Genomic DNA, 12,142 nt, shown 5'->3' with positions numbered 1-12,142 from the left:
CCATGCACCAGTGATGGCCATGAGCTGGTCTGGGTGCCACCCTGCTGTGAACATGGTTCCTCCTCCTCCATCTCCTCATCCTCCACCTCCTCATCCTCATCCTCATCCTCCAGAACTGTGCCTTGGCTGGACAACTATGTACCTGGTGTTTGTGGGTGCAGGAACCCACCCTCGGAGCCACTTGTGAATGACTGGCCGGAAACCCTACGAAATGATCTCTCCTCCTCCTCCTGTGCTGCATCCTCTTCCATCATCGCCTGGCACGTTTTTTCAAGGAGGCATAGAAGTGGGATAGTTACGCTGAGATCTGCGTAATTAGCACTGGCCATGTTGGTGGAGTACTCAAAACAGCGCAACAAGGAACACAGGTCTCGCATGGAGGCCCAGTAATTGGTGGTGAAGTGGTGCTGTTCCGCAGAGTGACTCACCCATGCGCGCTGCAGCTGAAACTCCACTATGGCCTGCTGCTGCTCAGTCTGGCCAGCATGTGCAAGGTGGAGTTCCACCTTGTCGGCACGTCGCATATTAGGCGGTGAGCGGGAAGGCCGAAGTTACGCTGCAGCGCTGACAGGCGAGCAGCAGCAGGGTGAGAACGCCGAAAGCATGCACTTTATTCAGCAACTCTGACATTTCAGGGTAATTTTTAAGGATTCTCTGCACCACCAAATTCAGAACATGCGCCAGGCAAGGGATGTGCATCAAACCGGTTGGTCCCAGGCCTGGCTTGAGGCTGACTGGCACAAACCACTCATCGGTCTGTTGTTCAAGGCCGCCGTCCACAGCTCCTGCTCGATGTGGGGTTTGTCTCCCAAACAGATACGTTTTAAAACTGCCTGCTGTTGTTTACCCCTGGCTGTGCTGAAGTTGGTGGTGAAGGTGTTAAGCTGACCAGATGAGGAGCCAGTAAAGGATGAGGAAGCAGAGTAGGAGGAGGAAGCAACAGGAGGCAAACTGAAGCGCCCTGCAATCCTTGGTGGTGGAAGGACATGCACCAAACTGCTATCCGCCTCAGGCCCAGCTGCCACTGCATTGTGCTGTTAAGGAGATATAATGTCCCTGACCGTGCTTACTGGTCCACGTATCCGTAGTCAGATGCACCTTGCCACAGATGGCGTTGCGCAGTGCACACCTGATTTTGTCCCCTACTTGGTTGTGCAGGGAAGGGATGGCTCGCCTGGAAAAGTAGTGGCGGCTGGGCAAGACGTACTGTGGGACAGCCACCGCCATAAAGCCTTTAAAACTATCCGTCTCCACCAGAAGGAATGACAGCATTTCAAAGGCCAGTAATTTAGAAATGCTGGCATTCAGGGCTAGGGATCGCGGGTGGGTAGGGGGGTACTTCCTCTCCAGTGTTTGGGAGATGGAGAGCTGAGCGCTTCCGTGGGACATTGTGGAGATGTTTGGTGACCCAGGTGGTGGTGTAAGGTACTGGCGCAGATAATAAGGAGGAATAACATGTCCCCACCGATACTTCGCATCGCGAACAAGGATGGAATAGTGGTGTCGGACCCTGGGGGTATCCTGGACCGTTTCAGGGAATTTTACCAGGACCTCTACTGCTCCCATGCTGAGTACTCTCCTCAGTCATTAGAGACTTATCTGCAGGAAGTAACTCACCTGCAGTTATCTGAGTTGGATAGGGAACTACTAGATGGAGAGATTACACTGGAAGAAGTGAGTGAGGCGATCGCAGGGTTAAATCTAGGAAGAGCCCCGGGGCCGGACGGGATACCATTGGAGGTATACTCCAAATATGTGGAGATTCTGGCACCGCAGCTCCTGCGCATGTACAAGGCGTCTCTGAACAGTGGTGTCCTTCCGGAGACACTGTACGAGGCTTCCATTGTAGTCTTATTGAAACCTGACAAGGAACCCCTAGAGTGTGGGTCATATCGGCCTATTTCGCTGTTGAATTTAGATTACAAAATCCTTACTAAATTATTAGCGAATAGACTGAACAGAGTCATATCTACTATCATACATGACGACCAATCAGGTTTTATTCCAGGCAGATCTACCTCTAGAAACATACATAGAGCGCAGGTTATTGCTCAGCTGGGTTGTGCGTATGGGAAGCCATGGGCTTTGGCGGCCTTGGATACCGCCAAGGCGTTTGACTCCATCGAGTGGCCCTTCTTAGTGCAGGTCCTGCAGTTTTTTGGCTTTGGTCCTGGGTTTATCAAGTGGATCAATATACTGTATAGCTCCCCGTCTGCAAACATAATGATTAATGGCTCCTTATCATCCACATTTAGACTATACAGAGGTACCAGGCAGGGATGCCCCCTTTCTCCCTTGTTATTCGCAGTGACTATCGAACATCTGGCGCTGAGAATTCGTCAGGATGATATCTATAGAGGTATAAAGTTGGGAAGCAGAGAGGATAGGCTGGGTTTATATGCTGACGACCTCATTTTGTACATGGATTCCGTAGAGGGCACTTTACCGAGAGCGATATCCATTATTGAGCAATTGTGTGCATTCTCCGGACTATGTATAAACTGGGCCAAGACGGCCATTATGCCTTTGTGGGCCTCAGACTGGCCAGCGGTGTACTGGAATCTGATAGTGGTGGATAGATTTAAATATTTAGGAGTGATCATTACTAAAGCCCCGGAGTCCTCCCATTTACTGAACATAGTTCCTCTGGTGTCATACTTCATAGACAAGTTTAAATCTTGGAATACTTTACCGCTGTCCACGATGGGCCGCGTAAACTTGATCAAAATGGTTCTTCAGCCCAAAGCCTTATACCTATTAGAACACGCTTGTACGCCAGTCCACGTGCGTTCTTTGATAAGTTACACTCCCTTATGGCGACATTTATCTGGGGTAGGAATAGAAGGAAGTTAGCCGTTAAATCTCTACAGAGAAGTTGGGATCAGGGTGGAGCAGCTCTGCCGGACTTGCATTTATATTTTCTTGCTGGTCAGTTGAGGTATCTGGTGCCATGGGTGACCCGGGACGTGCTTCCTGGTTCTGAATACTATTTGCGGGAGTTTTTGCAGCTCCCCACCCTGTGGCCTGTACTTGAGGGCCGATCTTCGGTGTCGGGCTCGTTCCTTCCGATTCATAAATTGGCACATCAGGTGTGGGGGGCTGCAAAGATGCAGCAATACAAGGATCTGCCGGAGGATATCCCATTGTGGAACAACCCGATGTTTCCGCATCTGATGCAGAGTGAATGGGAGGTGATTTGGAGAGGATATGGGGTATGCTATTTGAGGGATCTATATGAAAAGGGTATACTGTTCTTTCTCCCAGCTGCAGTCCAAAGCGGGTGTTCTGAGATCACACTTTTACAGGTATCTGCAACTGAGACATGCCCTCCAAGCCCAGCTAAAGGATCTGAATAGGCCTGTGTCAGTCTATCCTCTGATAGGGGTCTTCAGGACCCAAGGCCCGAAGGGATTGATATCCGCCATCTATACGCATTTACTTGGTCTTAAGATTTCAGCTTCTCCACTGGGTGTGGAACGTAAATGGAGAGGGAATATACCTACATTGACGAATGAGGAATGAGGAGAAGCTCTGGAGGCTCCAGTGGCTGTATCTCCGTCTCTCAATAACAGATTGACACAGCTATTCATTTTAAATAGATGTTATTTGACCCCAACCAGGCTTTTTAAAATGGGTAGGAGGCAGCATACGGAGTGCCATAGGTGTTCACAGCTGAATGCGGATTTCTGGCATCTAATGTGGGATTGCAGTCACATACAATCGTTTTGGAAAGGGGTGGTAGATGTAGTCTCGTCCCTGATCCCGGACTCACTGGTGGTTTGTCCTAAATCTTGCCTTCTGGGTATCGTGGAAGATGAGTCACGCTCACGTTACACCCTCACCTTCATTAGGGAAACCCTATTTATGGCTAGGAAAGCCATTGCAATTAGATGGATGGCGGACAGACCTCCTACGGTTGGACAATGGAAAACCATGGTTAATAACATTATTCCCTTCGAGAGGATTATTTATTCTCGTAGGGGTTGTCCTAAAAAATTCGAGAAAGTATGGGGACCCTGGTGTGCTTCCCATCTGACTGCTACGACGGCCCATCTGCATTCGATGGATTGAGGGGTGTACCCGTCCAACTGTGCGCTCTCAGGTTCTATTGATGCGATTTGCTTGGTTGAAATGAATCAGTATGAACTGTATTGCTTTGTCTTATGACGTCAGTCAAAATGATGTACTATGGATACTGGGTCCTGTTTATTACTATCTGTAATGATGCAGACTGTATAATTTTTCAATATTCTCTTTACTACATTGTACAACTTTGTTCACTGCAATAATCCTTGAATGTACTGTCACATACCTTGCTTACCATTTTTCAATAAAGCGAGTTTAAAAAAAAAAAAGCAGAAGAGACTGCTGCATGACTTGGGGCTCAGACTGCTTGCTGAAGTGCAATGGGTTGAGGTAAAAGACTGATGGGCATCAGCTGCAGGTGCCAACTCTGATCTTTCAGCAGGAGACTAGGTAGGAGACAATGTGAATGAATTAGGCCGCATTAGGCCCGACCAAATACCGCTGCAGGTTCTGTTGCCTACTCGCACATGAGTAAGGGGTTTCACTTGTGCGTGTAGCTGGCACAGATTGACCACATCCTCTCCCTGCAACAGGAGCTCCACCAGCAGCACCACGACCTGGGCCATGTCCCTTATTTGACACTCTCCTCATATTTCTCGAATTTAGGATCTTGCCCTAAATGGGTGTTTAATAGCAGAATAGAACGACAGTATGTACAGGGTGTATCTCACACGCCAGAGAACCAGACTAGGCCTCAATTAAATTTGTTTGCCTAAGATGGCTGTATTTCAAATACGGACGCTCCGCTTTTGCATCCTGCTCCCTCTTCTGCTGTGCTGGTTGCTCTGTGCGACCACAGCCTCTTCCTCCGAACTACATAGGTCACTTGCATGACCTTGATTCCATGTGAGGTCAAGGACCTCATCGTCCTCCGCATCATCTTCCACCCACTCTTCACCCCTGCCCTCCTTGTCGGTCTGCACACTTTGGAAAGCCCCAGCAGTTGGCACCTGTGTTTCGTCATCATCCGAGACGTGCTGCGATGGTCCTCCAATGTACTCATCTTGAAAGATAAGTGGTTGGGCATCGGTGCACTCAATCTCTTCCACTTATGGGGCAGGGCTAGGTGGATGGTGTATTTAAAGGGTGTATCTCACACGCCCTGACACACACTAGGCCGCAATTAAAGATTTGTTCCCAAAATGGATGTAATTCAAATACCTGAATAGAAACCATGTATTTAAAGGGTGTATCTCACGTGCCCTGACCAACACTGGGCCGCAATTAATGATTTATGCCCAAAAAGGCTGTATTTCAAATAACTGAATAGAACTCAAATATATAAAGGGTGTGTCTCACAATGACATCTGCAGTAAAGGCTGCCAAATATTTTTTTTTTTGCCTAAACGGGTGTTTGTTTAATAACTGAATATGACCAGTATATAACCCTGTAATTTCAAACGTCTTGATGCTGCAAGGCCTGAAGATTTGTATATTTTGCCCATAAAAGGGTGTTTTATTATTAGAATAATAGTATCCCTGTATATACAGGGTGTATCTCGCACGCCTTGGCCCCCACTAGGCAGCAATTAAAGATTTGTGCCAAAAATGTCTGTCTTTCAAATAACTGACTATAACCCAAATATATAAAGGGTGTATCTCACAATGACATATGCAGCAAAGGCTGCCATCAATTTTATTTTATTTTTTTACCCAAACAGGTGTTTGTTCAATAACTAAATATGACAGCAGTATATAACCCTGGAATTTCAAACGTCTTGATGCTGCAAGGGCGCATCAATTTTGTATTTTGGCCAAAATAGGGTGTTTTATTAATAGAAGAATATAACCCCTGTATATAAAGGGTGTATCTCACAAGCCCTGACCCACACTAGGCTGCAATTAAAGATTTGTGCCAAAAATGGGTATTTGATTAATAACTGAATATGACAGCAGTATATAACCCTGGAATTTCAAACGTCTTAATGCTGCAAGGCCAGAAAAATGTTGTATTTTGGCAAAAAAGTGTGTTTTTAAAAACCCAGAAAATGATGGCTGTATTTTTAGCTTAAATTGCACACTGACTAATCCTGCAAATGCACCAGATGTTGTATATTGCCAAAAAAGAGTGATTTTTTATTTTTTTTTACAACCAGATTATTAGTGCTGGTTTTCAAGCTTGGATTTCAATGTCACAAAAGCTCAGATGCAGTGCTGGTTCACTGAGCTTCCATAAAATGGCCGCCGTCGCCCACCTAACTGACTTATAAAAGTTATTTATTTTCGGTCACTGGCCACAGGGCAGGATAAAAAAATTGTGCCTGCATTTACACACAACAAAATGTATGTAGATCGCTGAGTTAGATTCACGTTTTGAACAAAGATTCTCTCCTATTCTCTCCCTGAAATCACCAGCCGCATCCTCTCCCTACACTAGTAACAGCAGAGTGACGTGCAGCGCTACGTGACTCCAGCTTATATAGAGGCTGGGTCACATGCTACACTGGTGGCAACTCACAGCCATGCCATTAGTAAGCATGGCTGTGAGGGCTTCTAAGGGCACACAGGTAAAACGCTTGTTGATTGGTTGCTCTGCAGCCTTTCAAAAAGCGCAGAGAAAGCGCCAAACACCGAACCCGAACTTTTACTGAAATGTTCAGGTTCAAGTCCAGGGTCCCAAAATCCTAATGTTCGCTCAACCCTACCTGTAATCAGTGGTGTACCTACAATAGAGGCAGACAATGCATCTGGGACCTGTGGAGGAAGGGGACCCAGCTGTGTATGAAAGGTCCACCCCCAAACTACACTTAACACAATACCTGTCTGGGGCTTGGGCACTGCCTTCTGGCTCTCCACTCACTGCTTCCCCTGTGCTTGGGTGGGCCCCTCTCCTTCTTACATAGCACATCAGTGGCAATATCAGTCCATCCGTACCTGCAGCTGACAAGCACGCTATCTGCTGGAGCTAGCCTAGTGCCTAGCAGAGAAACTTTACTGAGCCATGCAGTGGGACTTCATTCCTGCTGGCTCTGCCTGTGACTTCATAAGGGACCAGCATCACCAGTCCAGAGTGACTCCTTTTCAGGCGCAAGTGCTTGAAGATCTCCTCGGCTGCTTTGCCACAGTGACAACAAACTGTACACAGCACACAGAAGTTAGCAGACTGAAGAATGGAGAACTACTGTGAGGGGGCACTAAGAGGGCATAACTACTAAGTGGGGCTCTAAGGGGACATTACTATGAGGCAAAACTAGGGGGGATTTACTTCTAAGTGGGTGGGGGTTGTATTGTCACTGTTTGTTAGTGGCAGTCTTGACTAGCTGTGGGAGGACATTTGCAGGGAAGTTACTGGGGGGAGGGGAGGTTCATCATTTAAAAGTTTTGATATAGTGCCCAGACTTTTCGAGTTATACCCCTGCCTGTAATATCATTGAGCAGAAATACTGTGCATAGAGCAGCACAGTATGATGAACTAGATGGAAATGAGGCATGAGATAATTAAATTTATTTTAGCAAATGCTTTTAAATTAACCAGTATTCACACATTCTTGATATTATTATAAAAAAAAGACTAAAATATTCTAAATTGAAGTTTATTAGTTGATATCATTAAACAGACAGCTGCAATAGTTGCTTTTTTTTGAATAAAAAAGAAAGCTTTGTAGATCCTGGTCTGATCATCTAATTACAAAAGCAGTGGCACATTAACACTATTGGCAAAAAATGATGTTACTTTACTTGTTTAATTTCTAATAACGTATTGCTTTTCTGTTTCAATTCTATAATTAATTCTGATGGTGTGGAGTACAAGTTACATAGGGTCAACCTAAACAATATCATTTCACTTGTACAATTCCATTTTGCAAGGCTGTATGAAGTTAAAATAGTTAACAGCAGGATACTACGGCTAATAAACTCTCATTCGCCCTCTAAAACACACATCTAGCCATTACTTTAAAGAGACAAGATGGTAATAGAATTAGGGCACAGGTCATAGGAGCTAGGTGGAGTCTACTTGAAATCAATAAATATCACCCAACATCTCCTCTCTTTTAGAAACTGCAAACAGAAGTACAGACGGTTTCGGTAAAAGAAATAGGCTGTGGGTACAGAATGCAGCAAACAATAGTTTCAATGATTTAATTATGTGCCCATTCACTTGTCATTCTCTGCTCCTCAACATATAAGGCTAAAGTGGAAGAAGCACTATTAGTGTTGTTGGGTGGCTAGTAAGACTTTTAACTCTTCAAGGTCTTTCATAAAAAAAGTGTGTGTGTGTGTATGTGTATGTGTATATATATTTAGTGATTTTCACACATGACACAATGCCCTATTAGGAGTCTTTAGCAACCAGAAGAAAATACACAACATTTATTGTCACTGCTGAGAAATTGGTTTAATCGTACAAAAGTTAAGCTGTACTACATTGCTATGGATCCGACACACTGAAAACTAGCATTCAAATACCAATAGTGTCATTCTCTTTTCTGAGCATTTATTATTTTAACAAATACATCAAAAAGGAAAAAAAAAACTATATTAAGTGATATAAATAGTTTATTTACATTACAGAAAAACATCAAGACAATGTATACTATTTCAAATATATCCATACATATTCAAATATATCTGTAGTACATGTTTTCATTGGTGTAGATTACCACAAATGCAAGGCAACATGTGTAGGTCTTTTTGTCCTTGTCTTGACTAATATTAATCTAGTCCAAGGTCTCCTCTGGAAGTTTTGCCATTGTGGAAACATGCTTCAAATCAGCCGTGTCGATGCTCTTGTTGTGTTATCTGAACTGTAGTGGCCTGTGTTTTGCTTTTGCCTGTGGATCCGATTGCTTCTTGGACACTTTCTGCAAGGTACAGTAAACACTTCCATAAATACTTGGTCTTGAGTGAGCTAAGACAATTTGTAATGCTTGTGGAATATATAGTATGTCTCTATCCAACTATATGAGATTCTATTTTGTCTTCAAATTATTTTTCATAAAAATGCTTAAAATAAAACATGATCAACAAAAGTAAAACTATGGAGAGTCAAATAATGATAAAAGGTTTGAGCAGTGACTGTGGGTAAAGAAATATGACTCAACAGATATGGCAAAAACATAGAATTTAGAAACTAGAAACAACTCTGAGATGAGAAGGGTGACATATCATAACACCTGAACAGGAAAAGGGGGATAACTGGAACTGCAGTTAGGGCAAAGATTTATTTTGTGGGTATTCAAAATTAACCTTATAATCTGAAATTACCAAGGAAAAAACACAGATGTACTAAGAATGCTATGATTTTCCGCCTCCCGATCATCTCCTAGCAACCATGCGTGAAAATCGCACCGCATCCACACTTGCTTGCGGATGCTTGCGATTTTCATGCAGCCCCATTCACTTATATGGGGCCTGCGTTGCATGAAAAACACACAATATAGAGCATGCTGCGATTTTCATGCAATGCACAAGTGATGCGTGAAAATCACCGCTCATGTGCACAGCCCCATAGAAATAAATGGTTCCGGAAACAGTGAGGGTGCAATACGTTCACCTCATGCATTGCACCCGTGCGGAAATCTCGCCCATATGAAAGAGGCCAAAGGTGCCCATACACCTCCAGTATGCATAAGAACTTCCGGATCCGGCAGGCAGTTCTGGCAACAGAAGTGCCTGCTGGAATCCTCTAACGCAAGTGTGAAATTACCCTTAGAAGTTTAAAAGCAAATATTACAATTTTTAACAAAATATACAAAACCCAATTTTTTCAGGACCAGTTTAGTTATGAAGTCACTTTCTGGGGCTTACATATTAGAAACCACCCATAAATCACCCTATTTTAGAAACTACACCCCTCAAGCAGGGCTCCAGATGGCAACTAAAATGGTCGCCAATGTGACTTAGAATTGAAAAATGCACCTAGGCCCTCCGCTGCTCTGACTCTTTCACACACAAGTTGAACTGACATGGGACGCGCTGCTGTCAGCACGTGCCATGTTCTCCTCAACAGCACAGGGGAGATGGAGGCAGTCCTTCCCCACCTGTGCCGTTGCTGCCACTGCCACCAGTGGACTGATAGCAGGGAGGAGGAGGGGCTGTGGCCACTGCACAACCAATGAATATATTTTATGCCTGAATGCAAATGCAGGCTGCGCTGCAGGTGCCGGCCATATCCCATACCCAGCACCCAGCATCTATGACTGCGCGCTGCGATCCGCTGCAATTAACCCGGCATTTGAGGGGTTAATTGCGGCGGAATGCAGCGCGCAGTCATAGATGCCGAGAATGGGCTATGGCTGTATAATAATTGGTGGTGCAGTACTCCCCCAACCTTCTCCAGTATTATAACTACTATAATCATTGGTGGCAGTGCCCACAGGGTCCACTCTCCCCTCTTCCTCATTGGTGGCAGTGGCCACAGGGTCCCCTCAACTCCTCCTCATTGGTGGCAGTGGAAGTTTCTGATTGGAGCCCCAGTAGTGTAATCCTGGGGCTCCGATCAGTTACCATGGCAGCCAGGATGCTACTGAAGCCCTGGCTTCCCTGGTCAGCTCCCTGCTGCTGTGAGTACTATGCACAGGGCAGCAGGGAGAGTGTAAAGTCCTATTCACCCTAATGGAGCTCTATTAGGGTGAATAGGACAAGGGATGAAAAGATCCCAGGTTCTAGCCCCTAAGGGCGCTAATAGTTAGTATGTTGAAAGTAAATAAAAAGTAAGAAAAAAAAAACACAAAAATACTAAGGCCCCTTGCAGACGAGCGTTCCTCCCACAGCAAGTCTGCAGTGCAGCTCCCGGCCTGACCTCCTAGCACTGACGGGATTTACATAGCATTATATTGATTTATGATGCTATGTAACCCATACAGTTCTGGAATGTATTGGATAACACTGGCAACATTATGTCAGTGCTATCCAATACATTCTAAATCTAAATCTAAATCAATATAATGCTATGTGACCCCCAGCAGTCTTGAAGGTCAGGCCGGGAGCTGCATTTGCGGAATCGCTGCGGGAGTAACGCTCGTCTCCAAGGGGCCTAAAAGTTTAAATCGGCCCCTTTCCCAATTTTACATATAAAATATATAAAAAATTAAAAAATAAACATATTACATATTGCCACGCCCGAAAAAGTGAAAACTATTAAAATATAAAAAAATATCTATGCGGTGAACACCCTAACGGAAGAAAAAAAATAAATGCGCAATTTGCAATTTTTTAGTCACCTTGACCTAACAAAATTTAGGATCGGACTGTTCTATTATGGTCCAGATGTTCCATAAAACGCAGAATGCACGCAGCTTTTTTGGTGTTTTTTTTTAGTGTGGTATCAAGTTCCGCAATACTTTTTATGGTATCGAAGTCTAATTAAAAATGTAAGATATGACATGTCGTTTTTTTTTAATTACACCGTAATTATATGTATTTTAAAATTTGGCGACTAAAAATTTTATTTGGTGACTAAATGTTTCAGGTTAGGAGCCAATGGCTCCTTGATAATTTTTTTTATTTTTTTTTGTCTGGAGTGCTGTCAAGGTATTCAAAGTTTTTTATTTATTTACAAACTTTGTTAACCCTTTAGGTGTTCCACAAGAATTAAAGGAACATGTAGATAAAATTTCATAATTTCACTTTTTGGGCAGATTTTCCATTTTAATCCATTTTTTCCAATAGCAAATCAAGGGTTAACAGCCAAACAAAACTCAATATTTATTGCCCTGATACTATAGTTTATAGAAACACCCCATATGTGGTCAGAAACTGCTGTACGGGCACATAGCAGGGCGCAGAAGGAAAACGCCATATGGTTTTTGGAAGACAGATTTCACTGGGAGAATTTTCAGTTGCCATGTCACATTCGATGCACCCCTAGATTAGAAACTCCAAATAAGTGACCCCTGTTTTGGAACCCCTCAAGGTATTCAAAACAGATTTTACAAACTTTGCTAACTGTTTAGCTGTTTCAGAAGAATTAAAGGAAAATGTAGATGAGATTTCAGAATTTCACTTTTTGGGCAGATTTTCCATTTTAATAATTTTTTTCCACTAACAAAGCAAGGGTTAATAGCCAAACAAAACTCAATATTTATTACTCTGATTCTGCAGTTTACAGAAACAC

The 12,142-nt window shown here is 43.9% G+C and overlaps 1 protein-coding gene across 1 annotated transcript in view; it reads right to left on the bottom strand.

The window, feature by feature from the left end:
- Window positions 1-8,708: 8,708 nt before the first annotated feature.
- TMEFF2 (transmembrane protein with EGF like and two follistatin like domains 2) overlaps window positions 8,709-12,142 on the bottom strand; it is a 1,197,396-nt gene continuing 1,193,962 nt past the window's right edge. Inside the window, exon 10 of the mRNA XM_044303870.1 lies at window positions 8,709-8,888. Coding sequence (XP_044159805.1) covers window positions 8,792-8,888 — 97 coding nt within the window. The 3' untranslated portion in view covers window positions 8,709-8,791. The remainder of the gene's footprint in view (window positions 8,889-12,142) is intronic.

This window comes from Bufo gargarizans, chromosome 8 (genome assembly GCF_014858855.1).
Source record: "Bufo gargarizans isolate SCDJY-AF-19 chromosome 8, ASM1485885v1, whole genome shotgun sequence".
Classification (NCBI taxonomy): Eukaryota; Metazoa; Chordata; class Amphibia; order Anura; family Bufonidae; genus Bufo; species Bufo gargarizans.
The sequence above is the reverse complement of the archived record's forward strand: the minus strand, read 5'-3'. Positions and strand labels throughout refer to the sequence as shown.